Source organism: Artemia sp. Qi Xiang Cuo, chromosome 10 (genome assembly GCF_049724085.1).
Source record: "Artemia sp. Qi Xiang Cuo chromosome 10, ASM4972408v1, whole genome shotgun sequence".
NCBI lineage: Eukaryota > Metazoa > Arthropoda > Branchiopoda > Anostraca > Artemiidae > Artemia > Artemia sp. Qi Xiang Cuo.
Window position 1 is genome coordinate 66768105 of NC_142803.1, and position 24264 is coordinate 66792368.

At 32.8% G+C, this 24264-nt stretch overlaps 1 protein-coding gene across 4 annotated transcripts; it reads left to right on the forward strand.

Moving 5' to 3' along the window:
- The first annotated feature begins 257 nt into the window (after positions 1-257).
- Positions 258-23583, forward strand: LOC148948069 (uncharacterized). 4 transcript variants are annotated; one of them, XM_089095685.1, is made up of 3 exons: positions 258-403; positions 16574-16731; positions 20371-23583. In XM_089095685.1, exon 3 carries the CDS (start codon positions 20955-20957, stop codon positions 22062-22064), a length of 1110 nt encoding a protein of 369 aa, XP_088951811.1. In that variant the 5' UTR covers positions 258-403; positions 16574-16731; positions 20371-20954; the 3' UTR covers positions 22065-23583. The 4 variants fall into 4 exon arrangements, with proteins under 4 accessions (XP_088951811.1, XP_088951810.1, XP_088951813.1 ...); XM_089095684.1 differs by lacking the exon at positions 16574-16731; XM_089095687.1 differs by lacking the exon at positions 16574-16731 and having other exon boundaries at positions 258-398.
- The last annotated feature ends 681 nt before the right edge of the window (positions 23584-24264 follow it).

Here is a 24264-nt window from a genome sequence, read left to right on the forward strand (position 1 = left end):
TGTCAGTTATTATTTGATTTATTAAAGTTATTTGATTTATTAAAGTTATACAAGTAAAAACATTTATATTTTTTTCAGTAAAGTACAAATTTTTTTCTGGCCTTGGGAAGGCAGAGAGGTTTTGCGCCCAGCTTTTGTTAATATCTACTAGTTTTGAGTTTGACTCAGTTACTAGTTTTGAGTTACTCTCAATAGTTCCGAGAAGAAGTAATTTAAATTTGATGATACCGCACCGCACTTTTACAACAGCAGCAACACCTTGAGAAATTTATAATAAAATTTCTAATTATATATTAATCTCGATTAATCAGCAGTCAACCCAACCAATCGTGCATCAAACCATCTTCTTGCTTTTTTTTTGTGGATGGTGAAGTACTCCCCTCACAAGAGTACAGACGGTCTGGTAGTACAATCTTTTATTAGTATTAAAGATAAGGTAATATTCTACTTTAGGTACTTTTGGCTATCTTGAAATGGGGTTAGGTTAAAACTTTCAGGGATGGGTCTACAGGCTAAAGTATGTCCCGGGAAGGTATTTTGAAGTACCCACCTCTACTCCTTCTCCCTCTAGAGGGTCCTGAAATTTGCCTATATGACAGGTCTATACCCATTGAAATTTTGACAAAACAACATTTTAAATTAATTTTCAGTTATCAGTTTCTTTTTCTCTCGCTTTAGCTCTGAAAATTCAATTTCATTTATTTGAGCAGAATTTTAAGCCATATAAATAGTTTATCACCAAAATTTAGGAAATGTATTTGCATATCTTTAAAACCTTATAAATTGGGATTGAGTGACGTTGTGAAGCTGAAAACAATTTTGTTGTACTTCATTTAAGCAGAAGATATATTTTGCAAGGTTTCACTTATATAACTCATATATTTTTAAAGGTCATCAAAGGTCAGGACCCTCTAGAGGGAGAAGGAGTAGAGGTGGATGCTTCAAAATATCTTCCCAGGACATACTTTAGCCGGTAGACCCATCCCTAAAAGTTTCATCTTCTTAACTTAACCCCTTTCCAAGATAGTCAAAAGTAGCTAAAGAAGAATTTTACCACCTGAGGCCAAGCCGCCTGAGACCAACACAGCTGCGCATGCTCCTCCTCTGTCCCAATCTATTCAAAGCCTCCCTTTTTACACCTGCCCATAAAGTTCCCATTTCCTTTAAATCTTTCTTTATGATGTCCTCCCACCTCAGACAAGGAAGACCTGCTTTCTGTTTAGCCCTAGATGGTTGGTCAAAAAGAACTATCTTTGGCAATCTGTTATCCACACAATATGCCCTAGCCACCTCAACCTTTCTTTCATTATAGCCCTAGAGAGTGGTATTGAACCACATTATTTGTATAGCCTATTGTTTGAAATATGGTCAGTCAGCCGGGTACCCAGAACAATCCTTAAGCAATATCTTTTAATAAATAGGACACCCCCCCCCCAAAAGGGTAAATTTTTACCAAATCATATTATTGACTTACAAATGAAGTCAATAGACTATGCCACTTGATGCCTTGGTAAATATATAGACCAAATCATATTATTGAGTTAGTAATAAAGTGAATAGCCTATACTATTCAATGCCTTTTTTATGCTGATTATGAATAGCCTATAATAATCTTTTCTAGGCCTATTGGAAATGAATTTTAGCCCCCCCCCCCTTATATATACAAATTCAGGGTATATATTTCTACATTAAGGGGGGGGGGGTAAAGTTTAAACACCTCCCATTTAAATCAGAAACAAAATTTGCCCCCACCCCCCTAATGTAGAAATAAATACCCTGAATTGGCATATATGGGGGGGGGAGAAATTCATTTCCAATATAAATGATTATTAAATTGGTAATCAGCATAAAAAAAGGCATCAAAAGGTGTATTCACTTTATTCCTAATTCAATAATATGATTTGGTAGATATTTACCGCCTTTTTTTATGATCTTTACAAATATAACAATCAATTTTGTCAGAAATGAATTTTACCCCCACCCCTATATATACCAATTCAGGGTATATATTTGCACATTCAGGGGTGGAGTAAAGTTTAAACTTACCTCCCATTTACGTAAGAAATAAAATTCATTTCTGACAAAATGATTATTATAATTGTAAAGAGCATAAAAAAGGCATCAAGTGATATATTCCCTTTATTTGTAAGTCAATACTATGATTTGGTAAAAATTTACCCCCCAAAAGAGTCCCCAGTATAAATTTACAACCACTTCAGGTTTGTGAAAGCATAGGATGGTTTTCCCCCAACCCCCATTGCAGTTGCTGATTAAAGGGCCAAGAAATGGAGATCAGCATCACCAGTTGGAATTGTTAAGTCCAATGCCATATTATTTACCATTTTTTTACTCCAGGTTATAAGAGGGGCATGTTGAGGAAGCAATTCTGGTAAAAACTTACAGTTCTGGCCTAAGATGAGGAGACAAGTTAAGAAAACAATTCTTACTTTTAAATATCTATAATCAATCCTAGTTAACATATTATCCAAGGGGAAAACCTTTATATTCAAATTTTTCCTTTTTTCCTTCTTTTTCCAACTAAAAAGAAAGTAATTAGCCTATGATTCTCCCCATGCTTTCTATACAATTTGTAAATCTTTTGAAATTATTGCTATAAGTTTCTTATAGATGGTGTTCATCCTGATTGTTGTTAGTTAATGTCATAGGAAGTGTTTAAAGAAAAGCAGGTAAAATTCTACTTTAGCTACTTTTAACTATATTAGAATGGGGTTAGGTTAGGAAAATGAAACTTTCAGGGATGGGTCTACAGGCCAAAGTATGTCCTTAGAAGGTATTTTGAAGTACCTAGGCTACTTCCACTCCTTCTCCCTCTAGAGGGTCCTGAAATTTGCCTACATTACAGGTCTTTACCCATTGATATTTTGACAAAACAACATTTCACCATAATTTTCAGCTATCAGTTTTTTTTTTTCTCTGGCTTTAGCTCTGAAAATGCAATTTCAGTTATTTGAGCAGAGTTTTAAGCCATGTCAATGTTTTATTTCAAAAATTTAGGAAATATATTTGCGTATCTTTAAAACCTTATAAATTGGGATTGAGAAAAGCTGTGAAGCTGAAAACAATTTTGTTATACTTCATTTAAGCAGAAGATCTATTTTGCAAGGTTTCACTCCTATAACTCCCAGATTTTTAAAGGTCATCAAAGGTCAGGACCCTCTAGAGGGAGAAGGAATGGATGTAGGTACTTGAAAATACCTCCCCAGGACATACTTTAGCCTGTAGACCCATCCCTAAAAGTAGATAAAGTAGAATTGTACTGAAAAGCATTGGCATATTGTAATTATATAAATTGTGAGTTGTGCTTGAAAAATTTTGAATCATGCCATTAACATTAAATTTATGTGTCTTGTGTGATAATAAAATTATGTTATTTAGACTGTCCCCTCAAACTGTAGATAATATACAGCAATTTTTGATAAATTGTAATATTTTGCCAACTACAACGTTTCATCCTGAATGGCAAAAAGAATGCCATTTTGATGAAACAAGACATGCATTCTGCCATCAAAAAACTAGAATGGAGTAATGTGGACACAAGGCTATTAAAAAACATTGCACTTTTTTGTCAAAGTCATAATAAAGGGACTTGGTGCAAAAATGCAAACTTGCCTTATCAGCAAATAACAAAAATTATGCTGGTGTTTTGCAATTTGAATAGAGGATCACATATTCGGCAATTCATAATGGATGAGATTGGCATTTTATCAAGAACTGCTGTTGATTGGCAAAGTTTTTGTTGTGAAATATGTCTTGACTTCATTGATAAACATAGTGCTAAATTGGGTGGTCCTAGAAACATAGTTGAAATTGACAAAGCAAAGGCAGGAAAAACAAAATACAATAGGGGGTGTTACATCAAAGGACAGTGCATGTTTGGAGGAATTGAGAGGGACATTTAAAAATTTTTATTGTTCCCTTCCCAACCAGATAGCAGACACACTACTTGACATTATAAAAGAGTGGATTCATCCAGGAGCAACTATAATATCAGATTGTTGGAGTTCTTACAATAGATTATACAATAGAGATTACAATAGATAGATTACAATAGATTCACCAGATTCTAATAGTTCTCTGAAACTAGATGATTGGATAACTCATTATAATCAAGTTTTTTCACCCGGTGATGCGGCAGTTGAATCACGGCTTGACTCTTTATTATCGGAAGAAATTTCAAAGCCCCGCCCAAATAGTAAAATATCTGTTTCTGTTGATGATGTAACGGTAGCAATTAAAGCTCTAAAATGTAAGCATTCTTTTGATCATGATGGTATACATTCAAACCATATAAAATGGGCATCCCCCAAAGCAATCCTTCTCCTCGCTACTCTTTTTACTACTAGTCTTTCTTCTGGAGTTCTTCCAACTAGCTTATCTCGTGCTACCACTTCACCCCTTTCAAAAAAAGGAGGGAATACGAATCGATGTTCTGATTACAGGCCAATTACTGTTTCGTGCCAGATTAGCAAAGTTTTTGAGTTAGTTTTATTAAAGTATTTGGAGTCTTGTAACCAAGGCCTGAATCAAATTGGGTTCCGTAAGGGTCTAAGCATGGGTGTTGCTCATACCCTCCTTTCAAGAATAATATCCTTTTGTAAGCAATGGGATAGAGTTTATACACTTGCGTTAGATTTTGCGGCGGCGTATGATTCAATTATCCATTCTTGGGCTATGACTGCGCTTCTGAAGAATAATGTCCCACTACCAGTAGTTTTGGTTTTAAAAAGTGGTATGGCTCCTCTTGTATTCGTATTAAGTGGAAGAATCAGTTTAGTGATTATAATGTTAAGTTATGTAGGGGGCTGAGACAAGGAAGCATTATTTCTCCTTTGATTTTCAATAGTACTGTTTAGAGGCTATTTGATCAAATTCAGTTGACTTTTATTTATGGTAAATGTTATGTTCCGTCGTGGATTGCTTATGCAGATGACTTACTCCTTTTGAGTCGATCACTTCAGTCTCTACAAAAAAATGTAGATTTCTTAGCAAAGGTTTTTAGTGAGCATGGACTTCGGTTTCACCCTGAAAAGTGTCAGTTTTTAATTCTTGGTCCTAAGCCTAATGATCTCGTTAATTCAGAAATTTCTGTTCGTATTTATGATAGTATTTTAAAACCTTTGGAATCTTTTTTATATCTTGGTGTACCTTATGGACCAACTTTAGCTCTATGCCGTGCTTCTGTTTCTAAAGCAGTTAAAAGTAGAATAACGTCTAGTTTCGGGGCAGTAATTTGTCTTCGCGATCTCCTTTCTCGGAAATCACTGGCTCGGGTATATAATACAGTCGCTTTGCCTCAGATTTTAGTTTTTTAATCGCTTCTCCAGTTTTTTAGAATTAGTAATATTGCGCATGTAAAAACCACATTTTTTAATTTTGCTAAGTTCCTTTGCCGCTTTTCTAAATCTGAATCAAATACTTTTTTAATGAATGCATATAAAATAAAAAACCCTGTTGATGTTTTTGGAGAAAAAGCAAAAGAATTTTTTATCCAAATTAAATGTTTTTTCTCATAATTTATATAGAGCTGCGCACGAAGCTTAATGTATTTTATTTGATTTAATTTTTGAATGAAGTGTTAATTTGTGAACTGTTAATTTATTATCTATTGAATGAAGTGTTAAGTTGTGTGGTAATTTTGATTGAAGGCCTTTGCGTATTTGTTGTTATATAGTTTAAGATAATTTTATGGCCTGTTGATTAGTGGTTATTATTTTTATTTATTTCTTTTTTTACTCTTCGTATTCGGAGGAAATAAAAAGTTTGAATTGAATTTGAATTGAATTAGGCACACACAGTTTTCAGCACTTAACTGTGAATCAGTTTTAAAATTTTGTGTACCCTGTGACTGGGACCCACACACAAAATATTGAATGTATGGCATTCAATGCATGAAGCAATCCCCAGGTATGGGAGATTTGACAACCACATAGCTGGATATCTTGCCAAGTTTTATTGGAAAACTTTTTTTTCCTAATAAAGGGGCCAAACATCATTATTTATTGCTACAGGCTGCTGAGTTATTCAAGCCTGATATTCATGAGCCAGTTCAAAGTGTACCTGGCACCAGTCAAGGCATCGGCCAATAATTAAATTAAATCAAATTTATTATTGCAAGTTTCTTGATTTATGACATTATAATTTAATCATCTAAATCATCTCATCATTTTAAATTAATCATCCATATAATTCCCTCTGATGGTGAAACTGCTATATCATCCTAGATCAAAAAAGGTAATTCTTACATCCATTTCATTTATTCTCAATTCTGTTTTTAGCAAACATGTAAATGGTGGTTTATTTTGTATTTTTGCCACTGCATTTTCAATCATAAGAAAAGTATTATATTCCCACCCCCCTAATGTGCAAATATATATACAAAATTGCATTCCGATTCTAAATATAACTTTCATTTGCATCACAAATAAATTTTGCCCCCATCCCCCCAATGTGCAAATATATACCCTGATTTGGATGTATTTAGACATTATTAGCAGTCATGTTAAAATTACTGGGAATTACAAAGTTGAATCAGAGCTCTCAAGCAGGGATGTAGCTCCAACATTTTATTTGGGGTTAAGTCTAGGGTTGGGGTTAAGTTCATTTAGTTATATTTAGATTCAGAATGCAATTTTGGGCACATTTTTTTTTTTTAATCAAAAATAGACTATAATATTGAAAAGAAAAAAAATCATTTTCTAATGCATATTTTAAATTCTTCTTTTCTTTCTTTTATCCAGCAGTATTTGGTCCTCCTTTCCGCGTTTCCTCTTCTTTTTTGTTTTCTCAATAATAAGTGGTGATACATCATGTAATGGATAGAATCAAACCAGTTATTGTTTCCTTTTTGTACTCCTGAAAGAAAAAAAAAATTAATCCTGTTTCTTTCTTCTTTTTTTTTATCTAAGACTCCTTGCTTATTTGTAATCTAACTTGTCTCTATTTCTCTATTATTCCTTCACTTTACTACCTATCTATCTTAACTCTTGCTCAAATTTCCATAGCTTTCCACCTTTTTAATTCCTCACATACATAATTTTTTCTCTCCTGGTACATTTTATCTACATTTTTCCTAAAAACTTTGTTTTTTCATTCATACAATTCTCCATCCATTAATTTGCCATACAACAGTTTAAAAAGTCTCATTCTAGCTACCCATGGCGGCAAGGGGCTGCTCCCATTCATTAGACCTATAACATAGCATGAAAATACAAATTTACAATGCATATACGTTTTTGTACTTAAAAATATATTCACCTTTCTTATAACACTTTAAAAGACTTTTCACTATATTTACATAAATACAAAAAAATTAAAAATATAACACCAATTTTTATTTAATACATCACATTTCAACACACTCTACTCTTGCTGGGCCTTGCGTTGTTAGGTAGCTACAATAATCCTCAAAAAAAAATCCAAAAATATTATTTGCATTTTAGGGGGATGGGAGTATATACTCTGTTAAGATATAGGTTCTAAGAAATTCATGAATTACTTAGAAAAACTCTGTATGTATATGTATGTTTATAGCAATATTTTGTATTTTTGCCACTGTGTTTTCTATCATAAAAAACGAATTAACAACAACTGGGATGTACGCCATCTATAAAAAAAACTTTATAGCAAAAATTTTAAAAGATTTTCACATTGTGTTGAAAGCATAGGAAAATTATAATTTTTCTTTTCAGTTGGAAAAAGAAAGAGGGAAAAGGAGAGATTTGAGGATATAAGTTATCTCCTTGGATATTATGTCAACTAGGATCATTATATATATTTTAAAGTAAGAATTGTTTTCTTAACATGTCTCCTTATCATAAGGCAGAACTGTAAATTTTTACCACAATTCTTACTTCATAATATGCATAATAACCCTAATCAACAAATTCTCCAGGGAGAGCACCTTTATGCTCAATATTTTCCTCGTTTTTTCCAGTTTTTTTTTATCACATTTGAACTATGAATCTCAATGGGCTCCATTGGATGGTGGATTTGTGTAGGTTCAACATTGGGTAGGTGTGTATCTGTTGTGCTAAAAATAGACATAAACTGGCTGCTAAATTCATCTGCAATTTCTTTTATATCTGTTTGTTCAGCTCCTGAAATAGTTAGTTCAGATATTGATTTCAGACCAGGAAGGACTTTCCCATGACAAATGTTGCCAACATTTCTTTGGATTATGCTTGCATTCTTTAGCTAGTGCTGCTACATAGTTTTGGTAAAATTTCTCAACTTATCTCTTGCTCTTTTGAACTTCTTCTTCTTATTTGAACCCTCAGTTGCTTTGGAGTTTTTCCCTGCTCGTTTTAACCAAGTATATCCTATTTTATCTTCTCTTGGTGCTGACTTTGTATTTACTATATCAAGGGTCATCTTTAATTCATTCATTGAGAAAGGGCTAATCAGTGTCTCTTCATGCTGTGTTTTGTTGAATAATTTCTTAATACAAATTTTAGTAAAGAAATTACGAGTGAACAGAGACAGGTATTATTGTTCATGTGAATGGATGTTCTGCATCACTTGGTCTTCCTTTGTGGCTGAAGTCATCACTTTCTTTGAGTATGTTTAAACATTTTTATAGGAATAGAAGAAACTTTTCATTAAAATTGATGATACATTTATCTATCTACATGTTACAATTTAAAGAGCAAATTGAACCTTTTTTTCTACAGTTGAGTTGTTTTTGGTATCTATGACACATGCAAAATTATATGAGATGATTGATTCCAAACAGCTGAAGTAAAATGCATGGTATCTTGAAGAACCTTATCAGAAAATAATATGGTTATAGGGGTTGAAGTTGCTTCATCAATTGATAATTAAAGACCCATGAAAACTTAGGATTGTACTCTTGTCATCTAACTGTGAATCCTCCACCCAGAAACTCCATATAATTTAACCATTTTTTCTACAGTTGAATTGTTTTTGGTATCCATGACACATGCAAAATTATATGAGATGATGGATTCCAAACAGCTGAAGTAAAATGTGTGGTATCTTGAAGAACCTTATCAAAAAATAAAACAAAATTACTGGGGATAGTTAGGAAGATATTTTTTGGCATCTTTGACGTCATGTAAAATTATAATTCTGGGCAAATGAATCCAAAAGGAAAAGACATGAAAAAGATGTCTGAATTAATCATGAACCAATATGAAGCAGAACAAGATAGAGCCATCTTAAGGCTCTTCAGCCAAGAAGTGCAACTCATGGATGGAGAAATAGATATACTAAGACATAAAATTCTATTGTTCTTATATATTTAGACCCCCTCTACTTGAAAGTATTTCATAGACCAAGTGGGTAGTTTTGTGTACTTAGTTAGCATTATCAGTGAATTTCTATAATTTGTTCATTTATACTCCACTTTTAATCCTTAAGCTGTTTCTTAGCTGTATAGACACCTGGGAGTAGTCCCCGAAGCCGCGCCACGCCGAAATGACGGCGGCGAATGTGTGATTCAGTATCGGCGGCGGCGCGCCACGGCGCGCCGATTTTTTCTAATTAAAAATAATAATAAAAATTCCACTTCACCAAGCACGTTGAACCTCGATTTTAGTAAGGATTTTTAAATGGTTGGCTAAAAACATACAAGAACAATATGACAAAACAAGAATTTTTTGGGCCATGCGGAAAGTGTTTATGTTCACCGTCGATCAGACAAAGTAGAATTCTCATTTTTAGCCACTAGACCCAGGGAAACCTATGTTGTTAAAGGAAGTAAAAAAAAACAAAAACAAATAACAACATCGAAAAAACACTGTATACAAATCAGATACCATGGCTTAACAACACCAACAATTTTAAATCAGCGGTTACATCACTTCAGTTACAATTGATGTAACAAAAGTCAGTTTGTTCACTCTGCCTGGAGCCATTGATCTTTTTGCAGTCACTATCAGTCCTGTTGTGCTAAAAAGCCGTTTAGCTGGGGCACATGTGGCCGGTACAGCCAGAACTTGACGAGCGTAAACTGCCACTCGCGGGATCTGATACTAGTACTGGACCTTTGGGTCCCACAGAATGCCGCAAATGGGTTTCTTCTTTGTATCTGCTGAAATAAGTTGTTTTATAAGAGAGAACAAACCTGCACCTACACCATAGGGCTCCTGCGCACTACACTACAGGAGGAACCAAACTGCACCTTTACCCTCTTTTCTTATCAACACGGAATTACCCTCCGAAATTCTTTTCTGAAGGAAGGGGTCAATATATAACGTTTCAAGTCAAAGTTTAAGGCTACTTCAACTTCAGTAGGCTCTGCTAACTGTGCAAAAAAATGTAATTCATTTCTATAGATATATTTCTATTCTAGCTCTAGATAATCTACCAAGCGGGAAACTACCGCAAATCAGCATCAATAAATAAATGAAACCCAAAACGAACAGAAATTACAATAAATAACCGAGACAAACTCAAAACGAGAAGAAATTAACATAAGTTGGGCTCAAAACCCCCTATGCCATCCCAAGGCTAGAACATAATTTGCACTTTAGTGAAAAAAATATAAATGTTTTTACATTTATATCAAATAATATTAACATTTTGATTTATAAATATCAGCATATGTAGATTAAACTGACAATACACATTCATTTGTATTTTTGTCAGTGAAGTGCAAATTATGTTCTGGGCTTGGGAAGGCATAGGGGTTTTGAGCACAAGTTATGTTAATTTCTGCTCGTTTTGATTTTGACTGGGTTATTTATTGCAACTTCGGTTCGTTTTGGGTTTCATTTATTTATCGATGCTGATTTGCGTTAGTTTAACGATTCGTAGATTATTTGATTTTAATTTTGCTCATTTTTGATTTAATATAGTTCATTACTTTTTTTTGAAAATACTTGTTTTTTGGAAAAATTTTTTTTAAATTTAATTTCTGTTCGTTTTATTTTGACATAGTCTTTTCAGGGAAAAAGAAAATCATACTTTAAATCTTTTCTATTTTGTAAAAATTTATAGTTTGGCCTGCTATTTGTATGCTGGAAAACAATTTTCAGCAAAATTTAACAACATAGACCCATTGTAAAAATCTGGACACAAATAATAGTGTTTAATTTAGTTTCATACCTCCTCTAGTTGACCTGAAATGGAAAACTTGATAACATTCGCAAAAAAAATTGTTTACTTTCTTGGATAGCTGGGATACACTTAGGCTATTTTGATTTGGTCAAATTTTAACAGCAGAAGAAGCCTTTGAACATAATACCCTCAGTCGTTCTTGGGATAATGCTGAGATGCCTTATTGGTAATTAGAATAAAAACAGTGAATTTTTATTTAATATTAAGGAAACATTTAATTTTTAAAAAAAAAGGAAATTGGAGGGGTGGGGTTGGTAGGGGGATTAGTTTTCCTCCAATCACTTTCGACTATTAAAAAGAACATCAGCCCTTTCTATTATCAATCGAATGAACCTTTTTCGAAGTTCCTACGACAACTCCTTCGATACGAAGTGCCCTGGTCTAAACAACAACAACAACAAAAAATTATACATTATACCCACATCGATCTCTACTATAAAAATGTCAAGCCTTCCACTCACTTTCGATTATTAAAAAGGGCACTAGGCTTTTCGATTTCCAAACTAATGATCCCTTTTTGAGTTTCTATGACAACGCTTTCTATAAACACCGTATATGTCCCCAAGGCATAAATTACAACCCTTACCCTAAGGGCTGTGAGGGTGGTTGTCATCCTCTAAAACCTAATTTCCAGAACTTTCAACTACGTTAAACAAAATGGCTATCTCAAAATTTTGATTGTATGTGTTTCGGAAAATGGTGGGCTTGGAAGGGGTGTTAGTTGCCTTCCAATCATTTTCGACTATTAAAAAGGGCACAAGCCACTCCAATCTCTAATTGAATGAGCCCTTTTCAAAGTTTCTACGACAACTTCTTCGATATGAAATGCCCTGGTCACAAAGGAAAAAATAATAAATAATGCAATGTGCCAACATCGTTTTTATATACCTCCAGGGCATAACTACAAAACCCTTGCCCTAGGGTTTGTTGGGGAGTAACCTCCTCAGAAAAAATATTTTCTCTCTGGAAATCAGTTACTCTGAACAAAATGGCTATCTTAAAATTTTGATTGGATGTGTTTGGGGAAAGGGTGGGCGTGGAAGGGGTGTTAGCTGCCTTCCAATGACTTTCGACTATTAAAAAGGGCACTAGTTATTCCAATTTCCAATCGAATGAGCCCTTTTTGAAGTTTCTACGACAACTCATTCAATACGAATTGCCCTGGTACGGAAAAAAAAAAATAATACATTGTGCCAACATTGTTCTTTACTTAGACCGCTCGATTGCGCTGCCTATGACAACATCCTGAAGTGCCTATTGCTCCTATACCTACCTCTTTTCATCCAAAAAATCAGAAAGAAAAATGAACAGAATTTTAAAGTGGAAGGTAGAATTTTTGTTTCAAGAAAAATTTCTTCTTCTCCTTCCTATGAACCGATATATATGGCGAGCCCATGATGACAGTATTTATTTTTAAGAAACAGATTAGCCGGGATGACGGTTTAAGCCCGGAGGTCGATACCGATAACCAAAAAACAGAAAAAACGGTGGCGTATTAGTGACGCCACCGCCGAGCGAATCAGCGGCGGCAGCAGCGCGCGGATCCAAGTTCGGCGGCGTGCCGCGGTTTTTTTTTTCGGCGGCGCGCCCCTGACTTTTCGGCGGGGCTTCGGGGTCTACCTGGGAGGCACTGGGCTTCAAGATTGTTTTTCATATAGTATATTCTTGGTTTTTTTCTTCTGTAATCTGCCCCTAAGTGATGATTATAGACGTTTTTGTCTATAATTTTTTAGTATTCATAATCAACCTCTGATTTTTTTTTTTTTTTTTGTATTGTAATATCCAAAACCCTATCTATTTCTATGGGTGAAAGCCCAAATGAGAAGGAAAAAAGTCCCATAAAATTAGAGAAATGATAATGTACATGTTATTGGAAATTTCAGCCTTAATCAAATGACTAATCTGATATAGTTTGTTCCCTGTCATTTGGTTGGAAACATCAGCACACAGACTATCTCTTTAAAAGTTGAACCTATAAACTGCTGAACCTTTGATGTAAAATTTATTTTATGGAAACTTCAGGTCTTTAGTCATTTCTTTTTCTAAGAGAGAATCAGTTTTGCATTATTTTAATGTTAAAATTTGTAGGATAAATAAAAAAGTAATGAGCAAAATTTATTTTTACACTACTTATTTTTTGCACTTGAATCTCATTTATTGCTTTTTTGTCTGACCTTTATTATTTTGGGTAAATTAATGAGATTATGTTATAATAGCATTGTAAGTTTATTCTATCACTATATTTACTTGTTTATAGGAGTTGAAGTTGCTTCATCAATTGATAATAAAACACCCATGAAAACTTAGGATTGTACTCTTATCATCTGAACATAAAAATCTAACTGTGAATCCTCCACCCAGAAACTCCATATAATTAAACCATTTTTTCCACAGTTGAATTGTTTTTGGTATCTATGACACATGCAAAATTATATGAGATGATTGATTCCAAACAGCTGAAGTAAAATGCATGGTATCTTGAAGAATCTTATCGAAAATTAAAACAAAATTACTGGGGAAAGACAGTAAGATATTTTTTGGCATCTATGACATCATGCAAAATTGTAATTCTGGGCAAATGAATCCAAAAAGCTAAAAGGAAAACACATGAAAAAGATGTCCGAATTAATCATGAACCAATATGAAGCAGAACAAGATTTGTGTTTAGGAGATATGCATTATTTCAATTCACAAGCAAAAATAATGAAAAACCTAATCTGCTGTTAAAACAATGGATAATGAAATCTGCTGTTAAAAAACAAGTAACAGCAAGAATAAAAAAAAACAAGCAGCAGCAAGAATCACATCTTATCATAAACAAAATCTGCAGTTGGAAAAGAAGCAACTGCAAGAATCACTACCAAATCCAGGAAAATACAAGTATTACAAAATATATGAATCTGTGGAAGGATATACAAGAAAAAGAATGGATTCATGCCAGATGATGTCAGATACCAAAAATGCATCCCCAATTTTACCTTGGTCATTATATTTTCATTTAATTGCATTGTTATATAATCCAGTAACAAATAGTTCAATGCCTAAGCCCTATGAAAAAGCTAAATTATGCATTCCATATTTGTACGTGATTTCAATTCCTTTTTCCTGTTTATCCTTTACAGATGCAAAAATAGCGCCATCATGGTGAAGTTTTATTTAATCTTGTTAAAATCTGTAATAAGTTTTCAATGTATTTTCAGTTTCGTGATTATTTTTATCAACAAATAAATGGGTTACCAATGGGAGCAGCTCTATCCGGCCTACTGGCTAATATTTATGTCGAGAACCTTGAAAATTGGGCATTAAATTCTTATTTTTTAAAACATGTCTATTGGGGTCATTACATGGATGATGTAATTTCACTTTGGAATTATGGGGAAACTGAACTTCGGGGTTTCCTAGATCATCTTAATACTTATGATAGAAATTTGCAGTTTACCCTAGAAATTGAATTTGAAAATAAACTACCATTTTTAGATGTGCTAATTATCCGTAATACTAATAATTTTGACTTCACTATCTATAGAAAACCAACACAAAACAATAGATATCTTCATTTTAATTCAAATTACCCCCCCACAAGTTAAAAGAGCAGTTGTAACTTCTCTCATTGACCGTGCCCCGACCATTTGCTCCGATTCATACATAAAAGCAGAAATAAATTTTATCAGAGATATTCTTTTTGGCAACGGATACCCCATTCCTTTTGTCAATAATACGATCTTAAGTTCCGGTAAAAATAAAACCCCGGTTACTCGTCAAAGAGGGGTTTATCAAATACCATGCGACTGTGGCAATTACTACGTTGGCAGAACTCATCAGAATCTAGAAAAACGGATACACCAGCATAAAGAAGACACAGACAAAGCGTTAATTGCTAATAGTTCTAATAACTCCTTTGATTCTGCTTTAGCTAGCCATATATTTGATAATCCCAGCCACACAATACTTTTTTAAAAATCTTCTCTCATAAGTAGTGATTTGGGGATAAAACAGGTGGTCCGGGAATCAATCGAAATTAGGCTCAAAATAAATAAAAATATTTCCTTAAATAAGGAGTTATGAGAATATTTACTGAATTCTTTATGCTCAAATTTTATCAAAAATGATCTAACAAAATATTTTTACACCATTTGACAATAGTATTGAACCCATTACAAAAAGGTCTTTAAGACTAGCTGCTAAAAAAGCAATATTAGCTTTGAAAACTTGCAGTTGATAATTTCATTTTATTTCGTTTGAATGAATTCATCCTCTCTCATCATTTTATTTATCAGTCCTGGTTGAACTTCGTTGAAGTGAGGATACTGGGGTTATTTTGAATGTTTTTTAAAAGTGCTTTTTAAAAGCTTTTTTAGTTTTAAACTTTGTATTTTAATGTTAGTTTTTTATATATGCATATTATCTTTAATGTTGTGCTGAAGACAACCCTTGGACATAGGGCCGAAATATTCACCGATTTAAATTGCACTGTCTTGGAAAAAATTTCCCTATTGTTTTTAAGTTGTGTTTGTTTGAATTCAAGGCTTGACAATGCTTGTTTTTATGCTATGAATCACGCCATTAGAATTAGCTTGTTTGGTAGAAACATTACTAGATGGTCTATATTGTGCAGAAATAAATATATTTTGAACAATTGAAAAGCATGTTTTCTACATTTCTGGTTGAGGATCTGTAAGTGAAGTCTTGGTTTAAGCCAGTGTGTTTAATTGTTAGGAATCAATTGGATAAAATAAATGTAGTGATCATAGGTCAAAGGCATGGATGTGACTAGACTCTGGTCAGTTATGACTTGCAGGTCTCCCAGTTGGGACATCTCAGAGTATTTATTTAAATATCATAAATGCAAAATTTAGAAAAGAATTTATTTGGCTAGAAACTGATTTTATGTGGCTAAAATACCACAGTGCATAAAGTATTTGTATTGGATTTTCAAGAATGTTGACATTGAGCACTTTAAAATTCAAACATTTTTTTAATGAGGTGGTGTACCCATATTTTCTGAATGATCTTTATACTTGACTACTTAAGAGGTGCCAGTTTCAGATGATGCATGAAAGTTCCTAATTAGTGTTGATAGGATGGGACATGAGTGGTAATGAAATTGAAACACAGGCTAAAGAACTATGCAATCAATGAGTTGACAGTTATGGGACCATACTTTTTAGGACCTATCTTAATTTGACCAGTGTAATGCTTAATGCTCCTGTCATTGCAAATGGATGTGCAAACATAGAACGCTATGTAGAAAAGTAAAAAAAAAATTCCTTAACAAGTATATTTTGAAAAAGTTTCACAATAAGGAATTTAATTATTCTATTAAAATGTCGTTGTCATATTTATGAATTATGTGTAAAAAAAATAATTAAGTATTTGAATGGTGCTTCGGGTTCCAAGGAACACCTTCTGCAGTGGTTTTTTGTAGATGTAGAAGTGGTTTCACTTGATTGAAACTATTTGCATTTGCCTATAGGTCTTGCTCCTATGACACTCTACCTGATGGGTGGTAGTATATTGCTGAAACGAGAGTGGCAGTACTGCACTCAAGAAAGCTTCAGAGATTGAAGATGATATATTTTTTGGAAGATGGGTAGTGTTAAGCAAACTTTAGCATGCACATATATAACAGAGGTGATACTCATTGTGTGTTATTTTTGTTACTTATACAGAACGTATTTCTTGTCTGGCTCTGATTTTTCTCTTTTTAGTCTCTTTTATCTGAAACCAAAAATTCCTGAAGTTTGCCTTAACGCATTAGCACTAATAAAAATCACACATCTTATTGATGTGTGAATATGGGGGGGGGGGGGAGGTGCAACCCAGCAAATCCTTCTTCAACTAGCTGCAATATTACTTGTAACTGAAACTTTAATAACTGCTTTGTTTCCTTATACTCTTGCTCTAAGAATTCAATTCTTTTGTTTTCTATTTTAGTACTTTAAGATCTGCTCCATCCTGTTCCTTGCAATATTTTTTTTTTATTCCTCTAGTTTTCTCTCCTGAAGTGCATATAAGCATCCTTTAAAGACTCATATACTGCTTCTTGATATAGCTATTAATTCCTTTGTCAATATCTATTATTTTCACTCTTAATGTCACTGTCCTGGGCTTCAAGATTTTTTGCACGGGGCTTCAAGATTTTTTTTTTCATATAGTATATTCTTGTTTTTTTTCTGAAATCTGCCCCTAAGTGATGATTATAGATATTTTTGTCTATGTGTTTTTTTTTGTATTTATAATCAACCTCTGATTTTTTTGATTTTTTTTTCATTGTAATATCCAAGACTCTATCTATTTTTACGGGTGAAAACCCAAACAAGAAGGAAAAAATTTCATAAAACTAGAGAAATGATTTATGACTCTAATAATCATGTCTTGTGGGTGCTGATCTGTGAATTGCTGATTGGATTCTATTCTCTAAAACAAATTAAAATTCATGTATACATTATTGGAAATTTTAGCCTTAATCAAATGACTAATCCGATATAAGTTGTTCCCTGTTGTTTGGTTTGAAACATCAGCATATAAGGACAAGCTCTTTAAAAGTTGAATCTATAATCTGTTGAGCTTTTGATTTGAAATTCATTTTATAGAAAGTTCAGGTTTTTAGACATTTCCTTTTCTAAGAGAGAATCAGTTTTGCATTACTTTAATGTTAAAATTTGTTGGATAAATACAAAAAGTAATTAGCAAAATTTATTTTTACATTGCTTATTTTTTACACTTGAATTTCATTAATCTCTTTTTGGTCTGACCTTTATTGTTTTGGGTAAATTAATGAGAATATGTTATAAGAGCATTCTAGGTTTATTCTGTCACTATATTTACTTGGTTATAGGAATTGAAGTTGCTTCATCAATTGATAATAAAACACCCATGGAAATTTCAGATTGTACTCTATCACTCAAACATCAAAATCTACCTGTGAATCCTCCACCCAGAAACTCCATATAATGAAAATACTTTCAATTATTATTTTGAAATGTCTATATGAAGGCTAAATTTCTATTCGAAATCAATGGAAGATACATAATAGGAATTCAAATTTTAAAACTTAACAATGTGCAAGATCAAAAGTTTCTTACAAGATTTTTTTTTTAATTTTTTGAGTTTCACAAAGTTTGTAAAGCATTGCTACTCTTTCCACTTTATATCTAGAATATGGTCTTGAGCAAGTATAAATTTGTTATCTCCAGATATTTCTTTTAAAAAATTAATTAGAAATTATTTGGACACAAAATCTCTGAATAAAATTATAATTTTAGAACTTAATGTTGTAGTAATAAAATTATTGAGGAGGTTCTTTAGGCCTTTTGTTTTGTTTATCTTCTGTATTTTTTCACTTTTGTGAGTTTTATTTTTTCTGGTAAATTATAGAGAAAACTTATAGTTTCATTATTATATGTCTGTTCTTTTATCTTTTTTCCTTCAATTTTTCTTTCTTACTTTTATTTTTTTATTCTTTCTTTCTTTTATCCGTGTTTTTCAGTCAGTTTTAATTATTGGCTAGCAAATGATTTTTTATTCCAATATTTTAACTTTGCGTCTTTCAGTTTTTGTTTTTTATTACATTTTTGCTGTTCTGTACTTTTTTTTCTGCAAACCAATTATTTTCGAGATAAGGCTAAAATGTGAAACAGCTTGTTAGAAAAGGTCTTTAAAAAGACTAAAAACCAAAAGCATGAGTATGAAACGCAATATAACCATTGCAAAACATGGAAAAATATGAGAGGAAAAGCTTCTCATGAGATTCATTTAAGTTTTAATTGCCTTTCTTAGGCTACTTAAACATTGCACCTGCACAGCATAGGCAAAGTAGAGTTTTTTTTTCCATTTTGTCAATTTCAATGTCTTCTACAATAATATAGCAGTGCTAAATAAATATTTTCTCTTTTTTTAATGTCCGGTTTTTATGTGAGATTCTTAACATGAGTGTTTTTTAATTACTTTTTTTTCATTTCAATGAATTGCCTTATTTCCCCTCACATTATTTATCAGTCCTGGTTGAACTTTGTTGAAGTAAGGATGCTGGGACTGTTTTAAAGTTTTTCATTTTAGTTTTAATGGCTATATTTTAATGCAAGTCTTCTCTTTTATATATTTGTTTTTTGCTGAGGACAGCCCTTGAACATAGGGCCAAAATATTAATTCAAATATAGAATTTCACTGTCTTACAAAAAGATTTCCTTATTTTTCTTCTTGTTGTTGATGCTTCTTAGAAAGAAAAAAAGAGAAATATTGTCTTTGGCAGTTTATAGTTTTTGTGATTATTACTGGAAACTTATAAATTGTAGCCAAATACCTGGAAGACAAAATTTTTATTTAAATTGTATAAATATGCAGAATATCAGATTGGTCAGATGTTTGTCTACAGATGTTTTTCTACAGAGCTGAATAACAAAAAAGAATCTGCAAATTTTTTAATGCTATTAAGCTGTGCTTAGAACTTACTCGTCATCAAATATGTCACTATTATGGTCTTTTGACATCTATTGCGAGAATTTTCTGCTGAAATCAATGTTTGGAAATTTTTTTTTCCCCACATAAACAAAAATAATTATTGTAGATAAAAAGAAAAACTAAGTATATATCTTGCAAAGAAATGCTATTGTCAACCAAAAGCTGAAATTTCTATTTAGTACAAACATAAGTTTGTTCCAAAATCAGAATAAAAAGGGGACAGTTGAGCATTTTCTTACATATGTCCATCCTCAGAACTTCACTTTTATTTACTGCTACTTACGATTTTACTGCTTCAACGGCCCTTAGACTTTCGGTGATTTTGCCGCGAAATTTTTCTTATAATAATTTATTTTTGACCCACTAACAATTATAGAAAAGTGGAGTAACAAAAGAAAATAAAAAGTAAAGACATACAAAAACAAATCACATGCAAAACAATATCAATATAAAAACTACAAATCAAAACAATCGCACAAGAGGATGAAAAGGACCCAACCGCTTGCAGGCCTCATCTTTTAACTTGGAGTCCAATTATAAGTAAACATTATAAAAGAAAATTTTTACTTGTTAGATTCAGAAAGTTTCTCTATCAAATTTACAAGTTTTTCCAGTAAAACTTACCAATAAAAGTATTTAAAAAAAAATAAAGTAAGAAAAGAATAGATTAATCTATTTGTTAAAACCTTTCTAACCTACTAGGATAATGTTTTTTTTATAGAGGCAGTATTTTTTTTTTTTTATTTAGTTTTGCTTCAATTTCTGTTTATTTGTTCTCTTTGTTTTATTTAACTAAATATATTTTTTTAGGATCAATCTGTTCTACCCTGGGCTGTTCTGATGGTGTTATTCTACCGCAACTTTCAAGCCCAAAACCAATTATCATGGTGAGAAAACTGACAAGAGGGCTATTGAAGAATTAACAGCAGGCATCTGGGGTTGTGATTCCTGTGGAAAAGCAGAGAAATCCTTTTTGATGCTAGATCTACACATAGACACTGGTTGTGAAGAACTTCAACCAATACAATGGGATATCTGTCCAGCTGTAGTTCATAATTACCGAGATTTTGTTGTTCACATTATGGAGCACTGAATGGGAAAAAGAAGAAGATATTCCATATGTTTACGAGAATTTATTGGTGATATGAGACAACATATTTTTTACAAGGACACTTTACAAAACCTCTGATCTAAACATGGAGGGGAATGTATTGGTCGTTGCTCCACAGGATCCATCTACAAGCGTCTCCTTAAATTTGTCTGAATCTGAAACTGAAGCCAAAGACTTAAATAATCAGAAAACATGTTTGAATAGTCACTTATTTAGGAAATAGCAGAGAAAGTTTAAAAGGCGTCAGGTAACACGTACTGGAAAAAAACTTCATAAATGTGGGATGTGCCAGAAGAGCTTTTCTAGATCAAACCATTTGAGTATGCACCAAAGAATACATACAGCTGAGAGACCATATAAATGTGATACATGTCAAAAGAGTTTTTCTCAATCAGTTGCTTTGAAAACGCACCAAAGAGTGCATACTGGGGAAAGACCATATAAATGTGATATACGTCTGAAGAATTTTTCTCAATCAGGTTCTTTGAAAACCCATCAAAAAGTACATACTGGTGAGATACCATATAAGTGTGATACATGTCAGAACAGTTTTTCTCAATCAGGCTCTTTGAAAACACACACAAAAATACATACAGGTGAGAGACAATACAAATGTGACGTATGTCAAAAGGGTTTATCTCTATCAGACGCTTTGAAAACGCACCAAAGAGTGCATACAGGTGAGAGACCATATCAATGTGATATATGCCAGAAGAGTTTTTCTGAATCAGGTTCTTTGAAAACGCATCAAAAAGTACATACAGTTTTGAAACCATTTTTGTGTGGTGTATGTCAGAAGAGTTTTTCTGAATCAGGCTCTTTGAAAATGCACCAAAAAATACATACAGGTGAGAGTCCAAAGTGTGACATGTCGGAAGGATTTTTCTCTATCAGACGCTTTTTTAAAACGCACCAAAAAGTGCATACAGATGAGAGATTATATAAATGTGATATATGCCAGAAGAGTTTTTCTGAATCAGGGTCTTTGAAGATGCACCAAAAAGTACATACAGTTTTGAAACCATACAAGTGTGATACATGTCAGAAGGGTTTTTCTCAATCAGGTGCTTTGAAAACGCACCAAAGAGTACATACAGGGGAGAGACCATATAAGTGTGATATATGTCAGAAGAGTTTTTCTCAATCAGGCTCTTTGAAAATGCACCAAAGAGTACATACAGGTGAGAGACCATATAAATGTGATATATGTCAGAAGAGTTTTTCTTTATCAGCTTCTTTGAATAAGCACCGAAGATTGCATACAGTTGAGCAACCATATAAATGTGATATATGTCAGAACAGTTTCTCTGAATCAGGCTCTTTGAAAACTCACCAAAAAGTACATACAGTTATGATATATGTCAGTAGGGTCTTTTTCAATGAGGCACTTTGAAAACGCACCAAAGAGTGCATACAGGTGAGAGACTACATAAATGTGATACATGTCAGAACAGTTTTTCTGAATCAGGCTCTTTGAAAACACACCAATTAGTACATACATTTTTGAAACCATAAAAGTGGGATACATGTCAGAAGGGTTTTCCTCAGTCAGGCGCTTTGAAAACGCACCAAAGAGTGCATACAGGTGAGAGACTGTATAACTGTGATATGTCGGAAGAGTTTTTCTGAATCAGGCTCTTTGAAAACATAACAAAAAATATATACTGGTGAGAGACAATATAAATGTGACATGTCAGAATGGGTTTTCTCTATCAGATTCTTTTTTAAATTTCACCAAAGAGTGCATACAGGTGAGAGACCATATAAATGTGATATATGCCAGAAGATTTTTTCTGAATCAGGCTCTTTGAAAACGCATCAAAAAGTGTATACAGTTTTTAACCATATAAGTATGATATATATCAGAAGGGTTTTTCTCAGTCAGGCACTTTGAAAACGCACCAAAGAGTGCATACAGGTTAAAGACCATTAAAATGTAATATGTGTCAGAAGGGTTTTTCTCAATCAGGCTCTTTGAAAACGCACCAAAGATTGCATGCAATTGAGAGACCATATAAATGTGATGAATTTTAAGTTTTATACTGAACAGAATAGAGCTGATAATACTCTTTTACTGAACAGAGCAGTTTTATTAGACATCAAAGAGTTCTCACTGATACTATTTAGGTTTACTAGAACCATTTAGACAAAAAGTATTTAAGAGAGTATTGTTATGTTCCTTTAATTTCCATTTGAATTATCATCAGACAACTCATTCTAGGAAAATAATTAGTCTTTAAAAAAAAAAAATACGCTTTCCATTTGCCTTAATTTATCGGCCATGAAGTTTTTGTTTGTCAGTTTTTTTTTTTTTTTGTTTTTTTTTTACAGTTAATCACAATCTTTATGAGAATGTGATGACATTTGGTTATGAATGAAAACTGAGTATAAATAAATTGATAAAAACAAATCTCAAATATGTAAGAACATTATAGCCTACTTTAATCAATCTCAAAATATTTTGAAAAGCCATTTTAATAATTGTATTTGATTGGGCTTCTGAATTATTGAGACAAAACCATGTGTCCTTACAAGATCTCAAATATGTAATATCGTATGAATAAATTAAAGTACCCAGATGGAATCCATTTCGTAGCTGGATACCATCTACAAAATCAACGCCAATCTACTTGTGGCTGTTTTGACTTTGAACTTACCCAAGTGCACCCAAATGATAAAAGAATCCTTCTTTTGAACCCTTAAACAACCCAACTTCTGATCCATTTGAAATATACTCTTCCCCTGATTACTCTGCTGGCTAGTTTACTTGTAATTCTATTTGAAATGTAATAGATCCTTTAATGTTTTTTTTAGATTATTTATTGCTAGAATATATTGTAATATATGTACGAATTGTAAACTCGTGTTTCATTTGTTGTATTTTTTGCTTGTTTAAATCACATGGCACTGAGTTTTGTAATTTCTAGTATTCTCTTATTTAGGTAATTTGTGATAATTTTTTTTATTAAAATAGTTTTTGCCAAAAAGTCATTGTCTTTGTGAATGTCAATAATGAGTCTTCTAGCTGCTTCAAAATAAATCCAGCTTTGTGGACTGACTGGCAGAAGAATTGCAAGAGCACTGCAAATCATTCTCTGGCAATTGCCTTCTAGTCTGCTGCCCCTCTACTTCTTGCAATTACCAAGGCCCCTGTACTTCTTGCAATTACCACTGCTTCTGTACTGCCTCGGACTGGGAACTTAACTGTTGAATTCTTCTGAATCTGATAGTTTATTTGTGACTTATCAGATGAGGCTTCCGAGGCTATATGATTCTTTATATTGCAATTCAAGCTGGATGCAACTTTCTCATTTCTGTGTTTGGAGAAATGCATCCTTAGAATCCTGATTTTACTAAGGATTTCTACTCTGGAGGGTTGCTAATTAAAAATAGGGTCTTAACTATGCAAAAGAAGCTGTGTTCGTTTTTGCCATTCTATCGAAATAGTCGGAATTAATATGAAAGGAATTTCTTCCATATTAAATATGGAAGCAATGGTCATATGAACTTTAGAGGTCGGAAATTGAAAGTTCTAGATCCTCGAGATCTAGAACTATGTTTGTTTGCTATGATTGTTTATTTAATTTCTGTTC